The sequence below is a fragment of the Vipera berus genome, assembly GCF_964194415.1.
Source record: "Vipera berus genome assembly, chromosome: 2".
In the NCBI taxonomy this organism is placed as follows: Eukaryota; Metazoa; Chordata; class Lepidosauria; order Squamata; family Viperidae; genus Vipera; species Vipera berus.
The window spans coordinates 249,407,402-249,431,397 of NC_138203.1; the positions used below are offsets into that span (position 1 = coordinate 249,407,402).

The 23,996-nt window shown below is 40.2% G+C and overlaps 1 protein-coding gene across 1 annotated transcript in view; it reads left to right on the forward strand.

The window, feature by feature from the left end:
* The window catches only part of PDZRN3 (PDZ domain containing ring finger 3), a 215,364-nt gene that overhangs the window by 18,513 nt on the left and 172,855 nt on the right, over nt 1-23,996 (forward strand). Inside the window, exon 3 of the mRNA XM_081321185.1 lies at nt 9,164-9,271. Coding sequence (XP_081177311.1) covers nt 9,164-9,271 — 108 coding nt within the window. The remainder of the gene's footprint in view (nt 1-9,163; nt 9,272-23,996) is intronic.

Sequence of the window (23,996 nt, forward strand, 5' to 3'; positions counted from 1 at the left end):
AGGTAGGTGGGGGCTCTTCGGTTCCTGTTGGAGCGTCGTGGAAGTGGGGCGATGTCTGGTTCCGCCGGTAGTAAGTTTCTTTGCCCCTCTTCCTCTTGGTTTGGTATCGGCAGTATTTCTGCGGGGGTTTGTAGTTCGTGTTCCTCTGGTTGGGGTTCGGGGTTGTGTGGTGGTTGTCTGGGTCTGAGTTGATCGATATGGCGGCGTAGATTGCCGTGAGTTTGTGTGGATATTAGATAAGAAATGGGTCCTGTTTGTTGTAGCACTGTCCCTTGGACCCATTTGTTTTTGTCTGTGTATGACCGTGCCCATATCATTTGCCCCGGTTTGAGTGTGCGGTTTGGGTGGGGGTGATCGTTTTGTTCTGGGTATGTGTCAGGATGTAGTCTGTCGAGCCGCGTTATCAGTCTCCTCCCCCATCTTAGCTCCGCGGGAGATTTGCCCGTTGTTGTGCATGGAGTTGCGTGTTGTGACATTAGGAACTGGCTGAGTCGCTGCTGCCAGTTCCCCTTGACGAATTTTTTCAAAGCTTCTTTTGTGGAGCGCACCATAATTTCAGCCATCCCGTTCGTCGATGGGTGGAACGGTGCAGACGTGACCAGCCTAATACAGTTCTTCATAGCGAACATCTGAAATTCACGAGAGGTGAATTGAGGTCCATTGTCTGAAACCATGGTGTCTGGGAGGCCGTGTGTGGCGAATATTTTCCTTAGGGCCTGTATAGTGGCTCCTGACGTTGTTTTTCTAAGGGGAGTGACTTCTAACCATTTAGAATAGCTGTCCACTACAATTAGGAAACTCTGTCCCTGGATAGGTCCTGCAAAATCTAAATGTATGCGTGACCATGGGTTTTTTGTAGTTTCCCATTTGTGAATTGGTGCTTGGGGTGGCTCGCTTCGTGTTGCTTGACAGGTGTAGCACCCTCCTACATATTTTTCTATCTCTTTATCTATGCCAGGCCACCAGACATAACTTCTGGCCATAGCTTTCATCTTGACAATGCCTGGATGTCCTTCGTGTAAGATGTCTAATGTTTGATTTATGTTCCTATGAGGTATTATGACTCGATTTCCCCATAGAAGGCATCCCCTATGTGAAGATATTTCATTTTTCCTGTTATAGTATGGCTGGAATTGGGGGTGTGGGTTTTGTGCTGGCCAACCTGTTGTTGCCCACCTGAGGATTCTGCTGAGTATTTTGTCTTTAGCTGAGTTGTTAGCTATAATCTTTGCAGAGAGGGGGCAGTCTGGAAGTTGAGAGATTGCTAGAATTAGTCCAGCTGGGGCTGGGTCTGGGTCCTTGCTTTGAATTGGCAGTCTGCTAAGGCAGTCTGCGTGTCCTAATTCCTTTCCTGGTTTATGTATTAATTGAAAAGAATAGGCAGATAAGAAGGTGGACCACCTTAGTATTCTCGGTGAGAGAATCTGTGGTGTTGCTTTATTCCACGTGAATATTCCTAGTAGGGGTTTGTGATCTGTGAATATGGTAAAGGGTCTCCCATAGAGGTAGTCATGGAATTTTTTAACCCCTGCGACTATTGCTAAGGCTTCTCTGTCTATTTGTGCGTAATTCCTTTCTGCTTTTGACAGAGTGCGTGAATAAAAGGCTATGGGTCTTTGGGTGCCGTCCTTGTATAGATGACTTAACACTGCCCCAATCCCATAGGGAGATGCATCGTAAGCGATGCATATTGGTGTGTCTTCTCGGAAAAGGGTGATCGTTGAACTGTTACAAATAATATTTTTTAATGATTGGAAGCTATTTTCATGTGTTTTGGTCCAAGACCAGGCAGTTCCCTTGTCCAGGAGCCTGTGCAGAGGCTCCGCAATGGTGGCTTTGTGGGGAAGGAAAGCGTGATAAAAGTTTAATAATCCTAAAAAGGCTTGGAGTTCTTGTTTATTCCTTGGGCTTGGCGCTGTTTGAATAGCCCTTAGTTTTTCTGTGGTGGGGTGGATGCCTTGGCCGTCTATTTTGTACCCTAGGAATTCTGTGGATGTGACTCCGATGGAGCACTTTTCCCGTTTAAGTTTGAGACCGGCTTCTCTGAGCCGGCTCAGCACAGCTGACAGTCTGTCAGCTAAGTTTGCTTCGTTTTCTCCGGCGATGAGAACATCGTCGAAATAGGGGCAGACCCCGGGTATTCCCTTCAGGGTTTTCTCCATGATACCCTGGAAGATACCCGGGGCTGCCGATATGCCGAATTGAAGCCTTTTTACTTTAAAGGCACCGCGGTGGGTGACAATTGTTTGGGCTTCCGCGGTGTCATTTGTGACAGGCAGTTGCAAATACGCCTGCGTCAGATCGAGTTTTGCAAAAATGGCGCCGGAGCGGATGGAAGCAAATACGTCCCTTACCGCTGGCACCGGGTAAGCATGGGGGCTGAGAGCTAGGTTGAGGGTCGCCTTATAGTCCGCGCATAATCTTATTTCACCGTTAGGTTTAACTGGGGTGACTATTGGGGTCTCCCAGCTTCCCCCTTCCGTAGGTTCGAGCACCCCGAGACCTACGAGGCGTTCTAGTTCATTTTCTATTTTTTCTTTAAGGGCAAATGGTATTCTCCTAGCTCTTATCTTTATGGGTTGGATTGCTGGGTTTAATTGTAAAGAGATGGGGGGACCGGTGTATTTTCCTAACGTGCCATCAAAGACGTCTGCATACTTGTTGCAAACGGCTTCTAGGCTTGATGATTGGACTGCATTTACCCCAGTAATGGCGATCCCTAGAGGCTTGAACCAGTTCAGCCCTATCAGGTTGGTGCGGTTCCCTGGCGTCACTAGAACTTCTAGGGGGCCCTTGAATTTTTTGTACTCCACCGCCACCCTAGCCCTTCCTTCCAGAGGAATGGGGTTTTTTTGGAAATCTGCTAGGTGGACCTGGGTTTGCCTCAGAGGGATTTTTCCCTTGCTTTGTTGGCAGATCTCCTGATACGTTTTGAATGAAATTAAGGAGACTGCTGACCCGGAGTCCACCTCCATGGGGCAGGGGACTCCCTGAATTTTTACCCTGATCCTCACCTTTGAGCTTAGGCTATGTACCTTATCAATTGTTTCTACTAGGGCCCCTGGTGTTTTTTCTATGTTGGCCCGGGTAGCTGGCCTACCTGGGGAATTGGCCTCCAGATCATTCACGTTGTCGCGGCCCCGGCTTCGGCACACCGGTTTGATGTGGCCGGTCTTTCCACAATTGTGACACTTAGCGTTTCTGAACCGGCAGCTCCCACGGGCATGATTTCTCCCGCAGCTGGCGCAGGCGGCCCGTTGCTCGTAACGCGGTGGTGGTGGAGGGGGGTTCCTGGTTCTTCAGCGATCCGATGTGTCGCTTCTCCTCTGTTGTCGGCGTTCCATCCTGCGCTGAAGGGCTTCCCCGTCAGTGAAGTCCACCGATTCGTCGCTGTCACTGAGAGTTGCGCTCTCTTGGTATACGGTCGCTGGGCTCTCCGGGGTCGTGGTAGTCGATTTCTTCTTGTGGTTATACTCGTAGGCCATAATTTCTCGGGTCAATTCTGCCAGGCTCATGTCGGGTTTAGATGTCAGTTTCTTCTGTAGTCGCTCGTCCCTCAGCCCGATCACCACCTGGTCTCTGATGCGGTCTTCCAGGTCGGGGAAGCAGCAGTTCCGCGCGGCGTGTCTGACCCCAGCGATGAAATCGTTTGCGGGTTCGTCTGGTCGCTGTTTCTTCTGGGCGAATTGTACGTGCCAGTACAGTTCTGAGCGGGCCGGCATATAATGCTTGTTAAGCTGGTCCACCAGGTCCGCGTAGGAGACTTCGGTGATGGGTACCGGGCTAAACAGCCCGACGGCAGCGTCGTATACTGGGGGTCCGCTGATGTATAGGAGAGCGGCTGCCTTTGCTCTGTCGTCGGTGATTTTGCTGACGAGGAGGAATCCCTCGACTTGCCCCAGGTGTGATTGCCATCTCTCGGGATGGCGGGTATCGAATTCCCTCACACGCCCGAAGTTTGCCATGTCGTCCGGTCCTAGGTCTCGCTCCGTTGGAAGTTAAAAATTCCAGTGACAGCTCTGGCCGGGAACTCTCTTCCTCGGCCGTGACTTCAGCTCAGGAGCGATCCCATCCTCGTCGCCAGTGAAGTAGCCGAAGGACCACTCGGGACGACAGGCTACTTAACTAAAGGTTTATTTAGAGCAAGGCAAAACAGAATAACTCGTCTGGCTTTTATAGCCGGCAGCTGTCAGTGAGGACCAATCAGGAACATTCCTTTTGGCGCCGCGTCAACCGGACCAATCCGCGCCGTCTGTTCTTGACAATTCTTGCTTCCGCATGGCTCGGTGTTTTGACAGCCGCGAGCTGTCAGTGGCTGCGCCTGCGCCGTGCGGGGAACTTTGACAGCTGTCAAAGATCCCGCGTGTTCTCCTGTCAGATTTGTTTTTCCCTCACCGTATAACCGGAATAACTTGTTTAACTTATATAATATTGTTTACAGATATATTACACTCCACTGCCACTATGTGCAGTCCGAAGAAGCAAAGAGGTTTGTGGGCAGTCCCACAAATGGCTTGTGGGCAGTTCCACAAACCAAAGAAGTTCAACCAATCAATTCAAACTTCAGGAGGTTTTTTTTTGTGAGCAGTTTGAATTGATTGATTGAACTTTTTTAGTCCCACTTTTTTTTCCGGAACTGCACATGGCGGAGGAGGACTGGGAACCGCAGGAGACAGCTTAAAGAGCCGCATGCGGCTCTGGAGCCGCGGGTTGCCGACCCATGGCCTGTGATAACACCAAGGGCGGATGATTATTCAAGGAAGCTTGGTTCTCTGACCACTCCTTGATCAATCACCATATTGATCATCCCCCCGGGGTATCAAGCCTTCAGGGGTTGGGAAGAGAAGCGGCACACACAACAAGAATGCAGACAACGCAAGCACTCACAGAGCGCTCCGTCAAACCAAGGCCAGAACTGCATAATTACACAATCACCCCCCACCGTGGAATGTAAAAAGAGGAAGAACAACTATTTAGAGCCTCCAGCATGAAAACAGGCAATGACAAGAGCAATGACTATAGCTAATAGGACTGACAGTAATCCCCTTCCGACAGCAGACACTCAGAGAAAATCACATTCCTAGATGCCATGACTAGATGCCAAAGGCACACGGAATGCTGTTACCTTCCCACCGTAGTGGTCCCTATTTTTCTACTTGCATTTTTACGTGCTTTCGAACTGCTAGGTGGGCAGAAGCTGGGACGAGTAACAGGCGCTCACTCTGCTACGCGGCACTCGGGATTCGACCCGCCAAACTGCCGACCTTCCGATCGACAAGCTCAGCGTCCTAGCTTCTGCCAACCTAGCAGTTCGAAAGCACGTAAAAATGCAAGTAGAAAAATAGGGACCACTACGGTGGGAAGGTAACAGCGTTCCGTGCGCCTTTGGCGTCTAGTCATGCCGGCCACATGACCACGGAGACGTCCTTGGACAAGCGCTGGCTCTTCAGCTTTGAAACGGAGATGAGCACCGGCCCCTAGAGTCGGAAACGACTAGCACGCATGTGCGGGGGAACCTTTACCTTTATATATACATACATACATATATATATATATATATACATACATATATATATATTGTTCTGAACCAGCCTGCTACCGGCCTTGCAATAAGGCAAACCCCTGTTCAAACAGTAGAGACTGGAGAGCGTCTAAGGCTGGAAAGCGTCTGCCAAGATTTATTACTCAAATAACAGAACAAGAAACAAAAACACTGGAACTTGAATCCTCAAACGGAAGGGTTGCTTTCAGCAACCAGCCCTTCCCCAAACACTCCTTTTATTTAGAGATCAGGGCGTGGCCTCCCTGTGCCTCCTCCCGAGGAGTCCCACAGCCTTTCTCTGTTTGGTCCTGCTCAACTGCCTCCTGCGTCGGGCGTCCTTGAACAGGGCCAGCTGTGGGTCATCATCCTCCGCACTATCGTGCTCACGCAGCTGAGAAGAGGGCCCCGGCTGGGGGCTCTGCGAAGCCTCCAAACCATCATCAGCCGGTTCGTCTTCCACACACTCCTCCTCCCCCTCATCTGAGTCATCCGAGACATCTGAGCTGGCTGCCGGACCCACAGGCTGGCCCTGAGTCACAACATATATATATATATATATATATATATATATATATATATATATATATATATATATATATATATATATATATATATATATATATATATATATATATATATATATATATATATATATATATATATATATATATATATATATATATATATATATATATATATATATATATATATATATATATATATACATACATACATATATATATATACATACATACATACATATATATATATATACATACATACATACATATATATATATGTGTGTGTGTGTGTGTGTGTGTATGTATGTATATGTATGTATGTATATGTATATGTATATGTATGTATATATATATATATATATATATATATATATATATATATATATATATATATATATATGTATATATATATATATATATATATATATATATATATATATATGTATATATATATATATATATATATATATATATATATATATATATGTATGTATATATATATATGTGTGTGTGTGTGTATGTATATGTATGTATGTATGTATGTATGTGTATGTGTATATATATATAAGGGACGCGGTGGCTCAGTGGGTTAGGATGCTGAGCTTGTTGATCAGAAGGTCGGCAGTTTGGCGGGTCGAATCCCGAGTGCCGCGTAACAGAGTGGGCGCCTGTTACTCGTCCCAGCTTCTACCAACCTAGCAGTTCGAAAGCACGTAAAAATGCAAGTAGAAAAATAGGGACCACTACGGTGGGAAGGTAACAGCATTCCGTGTGCCTTTGGCATCTAGTCATGCCGGCCACATGACCACGGAGACATCCTCGGACAAGCGCTGGCTCTTCGGCTTTGAAACGGAGATGAGCACCGGCCCCTAGAGTCGGAAACGACTAGTACACATGTGCGGGGGAACCTTTACATATATATGTAATTTTAGGGAGGCTTTATTAGCAATTTGAATAATTTACACAAATAATGAGCTGTCATAAGTTGTGACTATATCCTGTGGATAGCCTTGAGTTAGGCCAAACAGGAAAGAGTTAATTAGCAAGGCATATTCAAATGACTTGACAAATATTTAAAACACACACAAACACACACACACATGTGTTTGTGTGTGATAATGTATAGCCTTTTTCTTATTATAATCCTACGTACACAATTGTAAAGCAGTTGGACCTGCTATTTATTACATGCCAGATTTCCAATAGGATATGCATAAGAAACAATTTTAGGATATCTGGATGTTTTGTATTAATAATCTGTTTATTTTTCTGCTTAAGAAGACTATTGATTAGATGACATCAATTTTCACTATGATTTTTGCTTGTAATTTTCTATAATTGTTTTGAATATTATTAAAATATTTTACATTTATGGGCTCCTATATTGTAACAAATTTTGCAGACTCCATATTATCTGACAATATGTGAGGTATACAGATGATTTTGCTTGTAAGAACACTCCTAACTTTGTTAAGGAATTTGATGAAAATATTTCTGTCAAGTGTTCATGTACATCCTGAAGTATAAATATTTCTATTTAGTTAATTAGCAAGGCATATTAAATTTATATGCCATATATTTCCTTATTCCTGGGCATCCTACAATATAATGTGCTATTAGGAGGTTTGTTAACCATTTAAATTTCCATTTTTCAACTAAGTGAAATTATAGCTTGACAGTGAGATGGTGGCATATATACATTTAATAAATAAACAAGTAAATGAAAAACATTGATAGCTTGTACAAAATTGTTGGGTTGTTGATGCTTTCTGAGCTTGGTTGTTTTCTTGCAAACATTTCATTACCAAACTGGTAACATCATCAGTTGAGCATTCATGATGTTGCCTAGTTTGGTAATAAAATATATGCAAGAAAACAGTCAAGCTCAGAGGAAATCAAGGACTGCACACAGACTTCAACCCCGAGTTACAAATATTCTCTTCTATCTTTAAAAAATTAAATTGGATATTACAAACAACATTTATATAAAGTTCTGTTACAGCTTTAGGTTTTAAAAACATGGAAGACGACTCTCCTTGCATTAAAAAGGGGATGTTTAAAAGCTTTAAATAAACTACCTACTGAAAAAAGCAAATTCCAGCTGGTCATCAACAAATAGGATGTCTCCATGCTATGGAGTAATATGCATTCGTCAACATGACTGAAGCAAAGGAGCCCTGTTAAAAGAAAAGGCAATGTCTTCCATTAATTAGAGGTAAAGGTAAAGGTTCCCCCACACATGCGTGCTAGTAGTTTCCAACTCTAGGGGCCGGTGCTCATCTCCATTTCAAAGCCAAAGAGCCAGCGCTTGTCCGAGGACGTCTCCATGGTCATGTGGCCGGCATGACTAGACGCCAAAGGCGCATGGAACGCTGTTACCTTCCCACCGTAGTGATCCCTATTTTTCTACTTGCATTTTTTACGTGCTTTCGAACTGCTAGGTTGGCAGAAGCTGGGACGAGTAACAGGCACTCACTCTGTTACGCGGCACTCGGGATTCGACCCGCCAAACTGCCGACCTTCTGATCGACAAGCTCAGCGTCCTAACCCACTGAGCCACTGTGTCCCTAATTAGAACAGTGAGCTAAATGAGCATAGTATTATCATTTCCTCCCCTCATATTACAATGATACATATTGGAAAACCTCTTAACAATCAGCAAAATGTTTAGAGAAGAATGCTGGAAGTAGAACTTTTAAAAATGTAAGACCTTAATTTGCTTTTATGTGCTATTCATGTCAAAAAGTTTCCACTTTATGAATGGGTATTTTAGCTAGACTACAAGTTATGCTTTGCAAATCCATTTCTTATATTTGTAGATGTGGGCAGGGTCAGAGGCATCTTGGGCACTTAGCCCTATTGTATTTCTTCCTCCGGTGCTTATCAGGAGCATCCAAGGTATCTATTCCAAATTATACACAAACTGCTACTCCTGCTTTTAGCATTTACCTAGAGAAGATCTGCATTCCCATGGTGCTGATCAGCAATGTCCTCTAGCATCCACATGGCATTCCATGTTTAAATAGTAAGCATTGCTATGACTTCAGTTTCCTTCACTCCTAAGTGCTGTTTGCATTCTTTTTCTTTGCTTTGCTTAAAGGACAATCAAGATGGCCCAACTAGTGAAGGAATCTTTGTCTCTAAAATAGCCGACAGTGGACCTGCAGCCAAGGAAGGAGGACTCCAGATTCATGACCAGATTATTGAAGTAAGAACACTTGGTCCAATCTATTTTCCACTGGCATAGCTCTATCCTCATTCTGTATTATAAAATATAACAAGCATTTCCAATCCAGGAGAATGGTGACATGAGCAGCAGAGGCGGGAAGCGAAGGCAGCTGAAACATGTTTGACTGTTTCAACGTTGACCTTCTGGGCTTTAGGTATAGTTGTTATCTAATTATAGAAAGCAGATTATGGAAGGTATGTGCTTGTCCTGATATTCTGAAGAGCTAGCATCTACTTGGTATGCTGCAGTTATTTCTTTTGAAGCTGATGGAGACACGCAAGTGGTTTAGTTAAAACCATATGTGAGGGCAAATATTTGTTGTGAAAACTGTGACTTTATTTAGCTTGGTTTCCAAGACTTTTTTTTTCCCAAGAAGACCAAAATGTTTCAAACAGTTGATAAAGGACAGATGCCTCTCTTAAGTGAGTATGCGAACACATTAGGGTGAGCTTTCCTAAGAAATCCCTTAAAGAGTTACTGGATGCTCGTTTTGGAATTTTTTTTCCATTTCCCTAATATCTTGATTGTTTGAAAAAAAAATAGTTTTTATTGTTGTGCTCCTTTCTTAAGCTGGTTTTAAAGCTCTTCTTATTTTTTGAAGGAGAAAGTTAGATTAATGGAAAAATAAACAATTAATTGCAAATCACATTCCATTGTTGATTTTCTTAAGATCTGTATTTTTAAAATTGTTGTAAAAGTGGAAGCATTACTGGACTATAGTTTGTTGTGTTGTTTTTTCAAAAAAAAAAGGCAAAAAGGGACTTTTGCGTTTGGGCCAAAGACAGCAGTGAAGCATCCAGTTTCTTCAAGTCCTGGAATTCCTTTGCCCTCATGTTTTTAAAATGTGCAATAAGCAGCTGCAATGGATTTTCTATTGTCAGAAAGCAATATATAGACTTTTTGTTTTCTGCATACATAAAATAAATTTATTATGTACTTACTGTGCTTTTGTTAAAGATAGAACTAGTTATGCTTGGAAAAGCCTGATTAAAGATGCAATGGAGGCTGAAAAAGAGAAAGGCAATTCTAAAATAATGTCTGTTGTAAAGTTACAAAACAGGCTATTTGGAAGAGAGAGAAGGAATATTCATACAGTCTTTCTCCACTAACTTTTATAAATCTTATGAAGCTTATAATGACTTCAACATCTCTCTGTAAAAACTGGATCTCATGGTTTTGGTTTTCTAGAAGAGTGGCAGGTTTAGATCTAAAAGAATAAATAATAAACTTCAGGTGCAGCACAGGCATGATTGCTGACTTATTAGCAGCCACTTAGACCTGCATTTTGGTCACAAGGTCTCAAGGAAAAGAAAACACTCATTTGATTTCCAGAGGACTTACATAGGTGACAGCAAGATATACCCATATGTAGCTACTAGAGCAGACATGTCAAACACAAGGCCCGGGGGCCAGATGCGGCCCGCGAAGTGGTTGCATGCGGCCCGCAAAGCCATCCTAGAAACAGTGAGGGAACGGCCCCCACTGCCTTGGCCCTGGCCCAGAGACCCTCCTTCTGCCAGAGACCCTCAGATCTGTCCCACTCCTGCCCGGGCCCCCATAGGCACCCTTGATGCGAACGATGTAGAGCTGGCCATTCCCACCCAGTAGGCCATATGCACTCTAGCCACGCCCACCCAGTAGGCCACGCCCACCCTGGCCACACCCACCCGGCCCCTTGAGGGCAACCGCAATGCTGATGCGGCCCTCAATGAAATTGAGTTTGACACCCCTGACTAGAGACAAGGGACAGACAGCTCCTTATGAGAGTCACCAAGAGGTACAGGATATATGTCCATGGCAGATTTGAAACCCCTTTGCCTGTTTGGATTTCAACCTCGCTCATTTTCAGTTTATCTTCCTAAACAACACATAACAAATTAATGTCATCTAAGACGTTTTGTCATAACTTAAAATAGGATGAGAAGACAGTGTTGTGGCAATTAGAAGTGGTTGTGTCTTTTATTGTTAGGATCTTTTCCCATTTTTATGACTAATAATGAAAAAAAAACCATTTATATGAAGCAATATACTTTGTGTATTATATCTCTCTGAGTGGATATATGTGTGTCAGTTCTAATCTGGTTATATGTAGTTAGATTAAAACTGAAATACAAATGGAGTTTTACTGTGATCCTAATAACCATTTTTGTCTGGAGGGAAGAATTAATCCTTTCTCTGTCATAATTCAGATTAGAATCCTTCTGTTACTTTCAGAATAAAAATAAAAAATAAGGCACACTTCTATAAGTACCATGTAGTGTATGCTAATGATCTATTTACAAATTTATAAGATTTAACTTCCTCTAATGAGGTTCAATACATGAGTCCAAAGTAGGAATAGCATATCCAGACACTGGGATTAGTTGCTTTATAACTACAGAATAATTTTGGTAGAATAAGTGGGAGAGATCAGATACTATAACAGAATTATCATTAATTTTGTTGATGTCTTCAGCCTGCACAAATCTTGAGATTTAAAAGGCTCTGGATGCCTATGCAAGTTATCTTCTGAAATTGTGATAGCTTAGTAGGATGAGGACATCTATGATGGTTGAACGTTTGAACTGTATTTTATCTCTTTAATGTCCAAACACATTAACGTTATCTGGACTCCCAAATACAATCCAATCTTAATGTCTGAGAGGCAAAGATATGTTTCAAAGGTGACCTTGTTCTGCTAGAAAGAATGTGAAACAGATAAAGAGTGGTGTCACACTATAGTTATTAATCAGTAGATACAGGTTTCTTCCACTGCGGAATTAAAGTTTATTAATTTATAATTATTGATCTGGGCATCAGTGATTACTGTAACTGTAAAAGGTGGAGAACATTGTGTATTGTGGAACACTAAGGATTGTTATCTTTTAAATATTTGAATTGCAATTCATTCTGAGCTTTCAAGTATTTGTGTCTGTTCATTTAAGTTTTATTGAACACATGGAGATTATGTATGCTGATATGGGATGATCATGAAATTTGGTGCTGTCTGTGGATTTTACACTGTTCTTTATAAAAATAAATAAATAATCCAGGGTTAGGACGAGATATGAGAAGAAGATGCATGTGCTGGCTTATTCATGCTCTGAAAGAGTGAAATGGCTGTTAACAACAACTCACTATATGAAGATTGCCAAGGGAAACCAAGCCAGAGGTTTGGGGAGATCCATCTTGAATAATGTACCTAGGCTTGCTGCATCCCTATCACATATATTCACATCCATACTCCCTCCTCAAAAAAAGAGAGAAAATTACCAAGAGTAAGAAGGCAATTCCCAAACTTTGAGTTGATTGTAAAGAACTTGATTTGACTTGAAGCAAAGACATTTGGAATCCAAGCTGGAGAAAATTAGAGTTCTACATGCTGGAGAAGAAATCTGATTCCGTGGAACATGCTTGAAAATGAGAAATGCTCTGAGAAGATTTGATGAGGAAACAATGTCAAGCTGTATATGTGTTCCTTAAATCAACCCTGTATATTGAATAGAATACATGGCAACCCTCACACTACCTGTATGTAAATTATAGAAATAGAAGGCTGATTTTGAGGAGCCCCTGCCTAGTTAGGGAATACCAGATCTAATAATAGAAATGATACCATATTTCACAGAGTTACATTACAGAGAGATTTATTAGCAGAAATCAAAAAAGGCTCTTTATATTTCAGTGTTGTATTCTAGTTAAATATTTTGTGTTCATTTCATGATCTGGGAAAAAATTGCAGTGTGAAAGATTGTCTTTGAGTTCTTAACAGTGTTTGCAAAAAGTACAGCATGCTTACAGTGTGTCTCAGCTAAAATCAGGATGTTGCAAACTGGCAGATGATGAAACAGAAAAATGATAGGTTTATAACAAGAAAAATATGTAGGCCTGAAAGAGAACAGGATAAGCTATTTTTGCTGTAGGTTGGACCATTCTTAAAGATTGCTTTCACTGTGACTTTTGAAGTGAGAAACAAGAAAGAGAAGAGTTTTTATATTTAACAACCACATGGAAACATTATTATCCTTTAGACAGTAGCCAGCACAAAAAAGAAAAGAAAAGAAATGGTTTATTAAATACAAATTTTAAAACAATTGCTGGTCATATTCAGCAGTTTATTTCTAAATATACAAGTAGGCTAAAACACCTGTCTTGTAAAATACTTTATATACTAAATGTAGCAGCCAGTATATAGCAGTAAAATACTTTATATACTAAATGTAGCAGCCAGTAGTTGAACAGCTTTCAGAAATGGACAAAATTCGATTTCATGCTGATCTTAATAGAAAATCCATGGAGTTTCGTTGACCTGTGAGCCAAGGGTATGCAACTTCCATAAGGTTTTGAAAAATAGGGTTCCCTTTCAATGATCTCAAATGAAAAAAGAAACACAGAGATAAATAAGATGCTCAGAATATCTAATGTTCTGCCTCTGTGACAGCTTTGAAGAACAGAGTAAATTGGAAATAACTATGAAGCATAGCAGATCAAACCTGTAAAAAACAAGCTTGCCAAATGAAAGAGAAGTTTGCTTTTTTTAAGTGTAGTGCTATGAAGCATTTTGTACTTCTACTACTTATTATTTAACATTTAATCTTCAATTCAATTCACAGTCTGGGACTGGTAAAAACTTAACAATTCTGCTCCTAACCAAGGCCCTAAAAGCTGTTAAGGTGGCATTGGAGCAATTACAAGTAGGGTGATTTATTTATTTTTTGCAAAGTCAGGATATTCAAGTGTAATAAGTTCAAAATTTCCATGTATCTAGACAGCCCTTTAGGAATTGCTGCAAGAGCTCCTATTACTATTGGAACAACTGTTGATTTCTTCCTCCACAATCGGTCAACTTCAATTTGCAAATCACATTATTTTGTTATTTTTTTCTAGCTGTTTCTCTTCAATTCGTTCATCACTTGGTATTGCAATATCAATGAACCAGACTTTTTTCTTTTCCAGAAAAGGGATATCCAGGTGTGTTTTGGGCCAGATGTTTTTCTGTTTGAATCCGAATGTCCCACAGGATCTTGACTTGCTCATTTTAAAGATGATTATTATTATTATTATTATTATTATTATTATTATTATTATTATTATTATTATTATTATTATTATTATTATTATTATTCATACAAGGGCTTAATTTGTAGAATGGATATTAGTGAATTGCTTTATATCTCCAACCAAAAGTATACTTGGAATTTCAGGTTTTTTTATTTTTAAGACTATGTTTGTTGATCATTATTTAATTTCTTACTACTATTCAGTCTGAATCATGTTGCCCATGTAACTGAAATAGAAATCCATGTCCAGAAAACAGTGGGGAATAAAAAATCCTGGTGGAAGGAAACACTGATAAAAGTATGGCCCTCTAGCTGCAATGTTGAACAGTATCATTTTGTGGAAGGTTTGATTTCTTTTATATATATTCCTAAGGGAGACAGCAATTTATTTATTTATTTATTTATTTATTTATTTATTTATTTATTTATTTATTTATTTATTTATTATTACATTTGTATACCGCCCTTTCCCTGAGGACTCAGGGCGGTTTACAGGGAATTAAAAATCAAACATACAAAAGTTAAAAACCAAGTTAAAAAATATTAAATTCACCCTGTACTCTTAAAAACCCCAGTTAAAAATTTTCTCCTCAGCCTGGGCCCGGGAGCTCAAAGAGCCAGGTCTTCAGGCCCCGGCGGAATGATCGGAGGTCGGGGGCGGTCCTCAGCTCCACCGGCAGCTGGTTCCAGAGGGCAGGCGCTCCCACTGAGAAGGCCCTATCCCTGGGTGTCACCCGCTGGCAATCTCTTACCGGCGGAACCCTGAGCAGACCCTCCCTGTGGGAGCGCACTGGGCGAAGGGCGTTTGATGCCGGCAGCAGGTGTTCCCTCAAATAACCCGGACCCAGGCCATGTAGGGCTTTATAGGTGATAACCAGCACCTTGAATTTCACCCGGAGGGCAACCGGAAGCCAATTTGTTTATTATAATATAAAATATGCATAGTCTTGTTAATTCTGAAAATGATTTTGTCTGTCTGTATCTGTCTACCTGTCTGTCTGTCTCATCTATCTCATTTCCTGTAACACAAGCATAGTTTTCTATTGAACATTTGCTTATTCTGGATCCGTTCTCTTTGAGGCGAAATAGAATGCAAGAGTGACATTTCATTGCCGTCTTTGATCAGAAATCAGATAAAAGAAACAACGAATACAATCAAGGAAGTTTCCAAAACACATCACATAAATCCATATGGCAAATCTATCTGAGTGTTTGGCCATCTACTCATCTAACTTAGGGTTAAAATGTTTTAACTAATATACTAAATAAATTAATAATAATAGCAGAATTCAACAGATAAGCATCTACCACATAAACATTCCAGACTTAACAATTGTTGATAAGAAAAACTAAAAAGTCTGAACAGTAGATGTTGCAATATCTGGAGATTGCAGAAAGAACAGGAATTGCTTTTTCTTAGGAATGCCTTTTGGGGTTTTTTGGGGGGGGAGGGGGGAACATAGTGAAACTATCTTTACCCTTGTGCTGTTGTGTAGTCTGGAGGTGGAATGTCAAAATTCTTCCAAGAATGGTCTGTTGAATCCAAGATAGTTGTTTCATTCCAATCATTGTTTTAAAATATATTATTCCTTGGTTTATACAAATTTGATTGAATATTATGAACTGTAAGCATGTGCATATACAAATAGTTTGGAGATTTAAATATTAAATCTATAGTGAGCATGAGAAAAGGTTTGCTGTAGCGGTTAAGATGTTGGGCTGGAAACTGGTGGACTGGGAGTTCTTGTCCCATTTTGGACACAAAGTCAGCTGGGTATTCTTGAGTCAGTCACTTTCTCTCATCCCTCAGAAGGAGACAGTGGCAAACTGCCTGTGAAACACCTTATCAGGAAAACTATTCTAGGAGTCAGTGACTTAAAAGGTGCATATATACAAGCACGAACTGAGTATAATTGTTTATAAAAAAATTTCACATGAAAAAGTATATCATGTTTATACAGAATATAATTTTATCATTTATCATTTAATTCAAAATAAAATATCATTTAAAGAAAGAGGTAATAATAAGGATACAGGGAGAAGATGAATTTCAGTTCAGACAATTAATTTAAAAAAATGAAATACAAAAATTAAATTACAAACATATTTCTTCCAGTGGTTTTTACACATAATTATGTGTATGTTGTTCACATTTTCATCCTGTTCAGAATTAGATTAAATGCTTGTGAACAGTTCCAAAAAGGATGTAAATTCTGCTGAGTAGTGTTTCTCAGCTTGAGTCCAAGATACTGACTTTACTTTAAAAAAATAAGATTCAGTTCTTCTACTTCTGGTTTTATTCCTTCAATTTTAGGTAAGTAAAACTATCATGATTTAACTTTTGGATGTTAATTTGTGGGTCTGGATGTTATTTTAAAGATGCTATAGCAACACAGTGCTTTCCAGATGCGTTGGACCACAATTCTCTTCAATCTCAGCCACTGTGGAAAACACATCTGGAGTAAACCAGGTTTTGGAAAAGTCATCTATGGTACTATTTTGGAGCTCATGCACAACACAATAAGTAGACAATTAGATATAATCACACTTAATGTCTCACATATGCAGTAAATTACTATGTCAGTTGTATGAAGTGATTAGAATAAAATTAATGTGGATCAGCGGAAAAGTTATTGAATATTGAAAGTGTTCCTATTCAAAAAGTGGTTTCATTTTATTTTAAAACATGGGATCATCTATGTACTTACAACAATATATAAAGAGACTCCTGAATTTTCTTCAGCCTTTCGTATAGATTTTTGCCGAAGTGATCATTGCTTTTGTATTCCATTCAGAAGCCTATTGCACTTTTGTGACTTTTTTTCCTATTCAGTTTGGTCCAGTTCTTGGAAACTGCAGTTTTCTTGGACAGGTTTTTCAGAAGTGGTTTGCCATTGCCTCATTCCTAGGGCTGAGAGAAAGTGACTGGTCCAAGGTCACTCAGCTAGCTTTGTGCCCAGGCAGGACTAAATTCACGGTCTCCTGGTTTAGCCTTTCAATAGACATTGAACGTTAAGTATTAAAAAGAGGTTTTCATTGTTTGGTAAGTAGAGATTAGGGCATGGGTAGGCAACCTCGGCTCTTTTAAGACTCATGGACTTCAACTCCCAGAATTGAAGTCCATGAGTCATAAAAGAGCCGAGGTTGCCTACCTCTGGATTAGGGAGATGCAATTCAATACAATTAAAGGATACCAGTTTGAGAAAGGGGTACATTAGTATATATAGCACTGAGGTAGGAGGCATGCAAATGGCTAACTTGATAGGAATAGATGATGAGGGAGCAAAAATTGAACAGAATAACCATACAACAAGAGATTTTGGAAAGGATGTCTTCTGTTCCAATAGTAGGTCTTTCGTTGTTGTCCTTCAAGCATGTGGAATGCATTGCTTTGAAACGGTTCATTTTTGAAATTGGTGTAAAAATAACGTGACGATACACTTGGTTTCATATCGTCTCTGTCCTTGCTGAAAATGAAAGCCCTTAATAAGTACAAGAATTCAGCAGTGCTTGAATCCATATGCAGGACCCCTTTTTGAGCTGTAGTCCTTTGGTGCCTAGGACTCAATGTTTTGAAGCAGCTTTGAAGAAATCCACAATTCACTGACTATTATACAAAATTAGGAGCTGGTATTATAGCAGCTTCATGTCATTATTCATGTTATTCTTTATTGTTTTAAAACAAATCGCAGTGAAATAATAGGTATAGTTTTAAACTGCAATGTGCTCTAGCAAGTTTATAGAATTATTTTGACATCCCTCCATAAATATAAATGATAACCGGCTGACAATATTAACAGTGAAACCTTTTCTTGTTAGTTTAAGTGCTTTCAAATGTGGTGTAGTACTGAAAGAATTTCTCTGAGATTCTGTGTTATTGATCAGGTCTGTTTACAGAAGTTTAAATGGACGTATGTCTACTCTTAACCTAGAGAAATAGACAAAGACCCCTTTCCTGTACTTCTCATTCAGCTTCCTTTTATTGCTTCTTATACTGACATGAACAAGCCTTTGGCTTGGTAAGTATAGATTGTTGTCAGCTTAGTTTCTGGGGAAGCAAAGCTAAAATAATCTACCTAAGCTGGACTTTCAGAAACTTTAAAAAGTGTGAGAAATAGAATATTTAGTGCAAGAAACAAAGCCAACATTGTCCATCCCACCTCTGCATCTGTACAAAGGCTTATAGGACATTATTCTACTGAGGCTGATTTTCTTAAAAATGTTTTCTGCAGTTGTTTTATTTAGCTTTGTGTGATTGCCTCTATTCACATGATTCACTCAACCTTAAACCAACAAAGTAAATTTTAATCAAGTATTTTGTGTGAGTCCAGCCACAACTCATAGAGAAACTCTATCTACATGGTCCCTAGAAGTTGATGGCACACCAGCCTCAAGTTCTCAATATTGCTGCTACACCTTGTTAGGGTTTAGGGTTTTTTAAAAGCAAACCTTACGGAGAGGAGAAAAATGTAGTCACCAAATATATAAATAACACAAATAACAAAGCATTTACAGGTGGTCCTTGACTTATGACCACAACTGAGCCCAAAATTTCTGTTGCTAAGACATTTGTTAAGTGAGTTTTACCCCATTTTATGACCTTTCTTGCCACAATTGTTAAATGAATCACTGCAGTTGATAAGTTCGCAACCTGATAAGTTAGTCAACCCCATTGACCTTACTTGTCAAATGGTTGCAAAAAGTGGTGACGTGATCTTGGGACACAGCAAACGTCATAAGTATGAACCAGTTTGGCAAGTATCTGAATTTTGATCACATAATCATGGGAATGCTACAAAGGTTGTAACTGTGAAATCGCTTTTTCCCTCTGCCATTGTAACTTTGAATGGTCACTGAATGAGTTGTTGTAAGATGAGGTCCAGCTATATTCTGAAAAAAGAAGAAAATGTATCTGAATGATTGCTAGATCTATATTGTCTTCTTTGCAGTTGTTTTCCATTTCCTAATGCCTGGTATTTTAGCTTCCAGGGCAAGGAAATCTCATTTCTGTTAGGTTTTATTCACAAGCATCAGCCATTTTCAGCTCCCTCCCCCACAGCCCTATAAACCAGTTTCTTATAGGCTCTCCCATATCTTCATTAGTAGGTTTCCTTTCTGGTTCCTTTAGGATCATCACCCACAGACCATGGGGATTTATTCAGCAGTGATATAAAAACAGCATAGAGTCTACATTCCTTTCCTTTTGCAGTTATACCACATGGAAAGGACTGCAGGGAAAAAAGGCTAATTGTGTCAAAGAAAAAGAATTCCTGGCATTATTATGCTCCTGGCAGACTAGGAGACATTGGGGAAGGAGGCACGAAATGAGAGCAATAGTTAATAGTTTTACTTACGTTCAGAATAATGAAGGCACTTTCTTGAGATCTAGATTATGATTTATAATCTTTTATCTAGATTATTAAAAAGGAGAAATGGTGTTATGCAAAGAGTACTTGTTAAAACAAAGAACAAGAGGACTTAGCTATTATAAATTGGATGGACAACTATTTGAATTTTGTTGTGAAATCAAGCTACATAGCTCAGTAGATAGCAGTATTTTGGCCACAGTGAAGTTTAGGTTGTAAATTGTTGTTTTTTTTTTTCATTTATCAGAATTCTGTGCTAAGAAAATTACTGTAAAGTCAATGATTGATGAAACAAAATAGTCAAAGAAACATATTTAGAAAACAGTGGTTATTTTAGGTCAAGAAACAGAGATATATAAGCAATATTTATTTATTAAATGAATATGCCTCCCATGTCTCTATTGAGTGAGTCTGGGTGGCTGATATGCAGAAAAAAAGTTTTTAAAAGTTTAAAATGTTTAGCCATAGGTAAAGGTAAAGGTTCCCCCGCACATGCGTGCTAGTCATTTCCGACTCTAGGGGCCGGTGCTCATCTCCATTTCAAAGCCGAAGAGCCAGCGCTTGTCCGAGGACGTCTCCGTGGTCATGTGGCCGGCATGACTAGATGCCAAAGGCGCACGGAACGTTGTTACCTTCCCACCGTAGTGGTCCCTATTTTTCTACTTGCATTTTTACGTGCTTTCGAACTGCTAGGTTGACAGAAGCTGGGATGAGTAACAGGTGCTCACTCTGCTACATGGCACTCGGGATTCAACCCGCCAAACTGCCGACCTTCTGATCGACAAGCTCAGCGTCCTAACCCACTGAGCCACCACGTCCCTGATATGCAGAAAAAAAGTTTTTAAAAGTTTAAAATGTTTAGCCATACCTACCACCTAAGGAAACCATGAAAACAGTACATACTCAAAGAGAAGACTTGTGTTTATTTGTTATTTGTAGTTCTCTTTGTAGCAATCTTCCTTTCACACATCCAGAAAATAACACGAAATGTAGGAAGTACATTTATAATTCTATGATAAAAAGTGCCTTAAAAATCTACTAGTCAGGGGCAAGCTCTTGAATGGACAAAAAAGTACATTATTACCTTGTTGTTTCAGTCTCAGAACAGTAGAGTGGGCCAATATTTCTAATGTCTATGGATTGTGCTGCATGAAAGTTTATAACTTAAACATTTGTGAAGGTTTTTTTTAGTGCCGTATGATTCTTCATTATTTACATTCACCTTCCAGTCCTGAATATGACGATCAGGATCTGCAGAGACCCATGTGTTCTGCGGAGCTCGTCCATAATGGCCCAGGGAAATCTCCCATTTCCCCCCCCCTCTCTACTGTAGTGATCATAGAGTACTGAATGCTTGACTGGAAAAAAGTTTCCAATTTTAGGAACCACAGAAAGAAGCGTGGAGAGACTCCTTGTACAATACAATATTTGTTGCCCTTTAGATCCATACTTTTATGGATTTAGTTCTGGAAATTTATATTTATTCTCCCCCAACAACCTTTTTCCTGTTTCAAGCTGTTTGTGACAACCATGGCAAATCACTGGCAAACAACAACAAAAAAGAAACTCAGCTGAATGGTAAATTAATAATGGCTCTCATCCAAACCATCTTGTTTCATTTTAAAGTATTTCCACACATGGATGGGCTGTTGCCCATTTTATTTATCCCATATTGTTTCCCATCACGTTAGGTTTTCTTCTGCTGTTGAAAGCTTTGAACACAGAACCTCCTTTGTGGCAAGGGAATTCCATCCTTTTCTTGTTGCAGGCTTTTCCAATAACTGGAGATACCTTTCTTGACTCTTCTCTACATTTAGATGTCTTGCAAAACAATGAAGAATATTCATTTTTATTGTGGGAAGTTCTGCATTTAGCTGGTAAAGGACATTTTGTAATACTTAGGGGCAGCAGGCTCTCCAAATTACTTTAGAAAGGAGAAAAAGCCTACAAAGATGTCAAATGAAAAGATAAAATATTTGCCTTCCAAAGCAGAGGTCCCCAGCCTTTTCGGCACCAGGGACCAGTTCCATGGAGAAAAGTTTTTCCATGGACCGGAGAGTGCATGGTTTTGTGTGCTGCCTGTATACCATGGATGGGGCTTTGCTTGTTTGTGAGGACCGGTTGATGAGTCTGGTACTGGTCCACGGACCAGTGGTTGGAGACCCCTGTTCTAGAGAATTAAATAATGTCAAGTTTTATAGACTTTAGAAATGGCAGTCTTCTACCATGCATTTGAATTACAGCATTCCTAGAAAGGAGTCCGGCAAGGCTGTATACTGTCGCCTTGCCTATTTAACTTATATGCAGAGCACATCATGAGAAAGGCATGGCTAGATGAATCAAAAGTTGGAATTAAGATTGCTGGAAGAAATATCAACAACCTAAGATATGCAGATGATACCACTCTAATGGCAGAAAGGGAAGAGGAACTGAAGAGCCTCTTGTTGCGAGTGAAGAAAGAGAGTGCAAAAGTTGGGTTGAAACTAAACATTAAGAAAACCAAGATCATGGCATCCAGCCCTCTCAATTCCTGGCAAATAGATGGGGAAGAAATGGAGGTAATGACAGATTTTATTTTCCTGGGTTCCAAGATCACTGCAGATGGGGACTGTAGTCAAGAAATTAAAAGACGCTTGCTCCTGGGGAGGAAAGCCATGGCAAATCTAGACAGCACACTAAAAAGCAGAGACATCACCCTGTCAACAAAAGTGCGTATAGTCAAGGCTATGGTCTTCCCAGTTGCAATGTATGGCAGTGAAAGTTGGACCATAAGAAAGGCTGAGCGCAAAAGAATTGAGGCCTTTGAACTCTGGTGCTGGAGAAGACTCCTGCGAGTCCCTTGGACTGCAAGGCGATCAAACCGGTCAGTCCTAGAGGAGATCAACCCTGACTGCTCTTTAGAAGGCCAGATCCTGAAGCTAAAACTCAAATACTTTGGCCACATAATGAGGAGGAAGGACTCACTGGAGAAGAGCCTAATGCTGGGAAAGATTGAGGGCAATAGAAGAAGGGGACGACAGAGAATGAGGTGGCTGGATGGAGTCACTGAAGCAGTAGGCGTGAGCTTAAATGGACTCCAGAAGATGGCAGAGGACAGGAAAGCCTGGAGGAACATTGTCCATAGGGTCGCGATGGGTCGGACACGACTTCGCAACTAACAACAACAACAACAACAAGCTTTGGCATATTTGTTTTGTTTTTGTTTTAAACCAAAGTTAGATAGCTTGCAATAACTTCACAGATGTAGACAGTGTCTTGCTGCCAGCTTGTGGATAAGCAGAGGTTCGCATACATTTCTGCTTTGATGTCTACCATATCTGGGGAGAAGCCAAGAGAAATATCTCCTATATGAAAATGTTAAGCCATTTCTCAGCAGTTGGTTAATGATATTTCCTGAGTTTTGTCTGTGTTAACACTGATAAGCAAAGACCAGAGTGGACAATTTTTGGCAGACCAGAGCTATTTTCAGTACTTCTTTTGGAAATCTTGGTGAATGGTGATGAGGTAGGTCATGGGGAAAAATGACTTTTTTCAAAGACAGGAACTCTTATATGGACTTATATGGACTTTATTGAACAAAGAAAATACTGAATTAATGGTTTGTGCATTTGGGTTCTAAAAAGGGCTAAAGAGGGTGTGGAGGAAAGCATAAGATGGCAACTATTTTATAGAAAGAAGGGTTAAATCATATCCCTTCCCTTCCCTTTTTTCTCTTTAATTTCTTTTTGTGCAAATATTCAAAAATTCTAATAAAAGGGAATGGAAATGATGTAAAGACGGAAAATAAGCAGGACAATACACAGATAAGGCTAGAATTTTCTATTTCTTGATTTTGGAGAAAAATTGGAATAATAATAATAATAATAATAATAATAATAATAATAATAATAATAATAATAATAATAATAATAATAATAATATTGGAAGGGACCTTGGAGGTCATCTAGTCCAAACCCCTTCTCAGGCAGGAAACCCTATACCATTTCGGACAAATGGCTGTCCAGTCTCTTCTTAAAAACTTCCAGTGTTGGAGCATTCACAGCTTCTGGAGGCAGGTTGTTCCACTGGTTAATTGTTCTAACTGTCAGGAAGTTTCTTCTTAGTTCTAGGTTGCTTCTCTCCTTGACTAGTTTCCATCCGTTGCTTCTTGTCCTGCTTTCAGGTGCTTTGGAGAATAGCTTGACTCCCTCTTCTTTGTGGCAGCCCCTGAGATATTGGAACACTGCTATCATGCCACCCCTCACCCTTCTCTTCATTAAACTAGACATACCCACTTCCAGCACCTCTGTCCATGTGTCT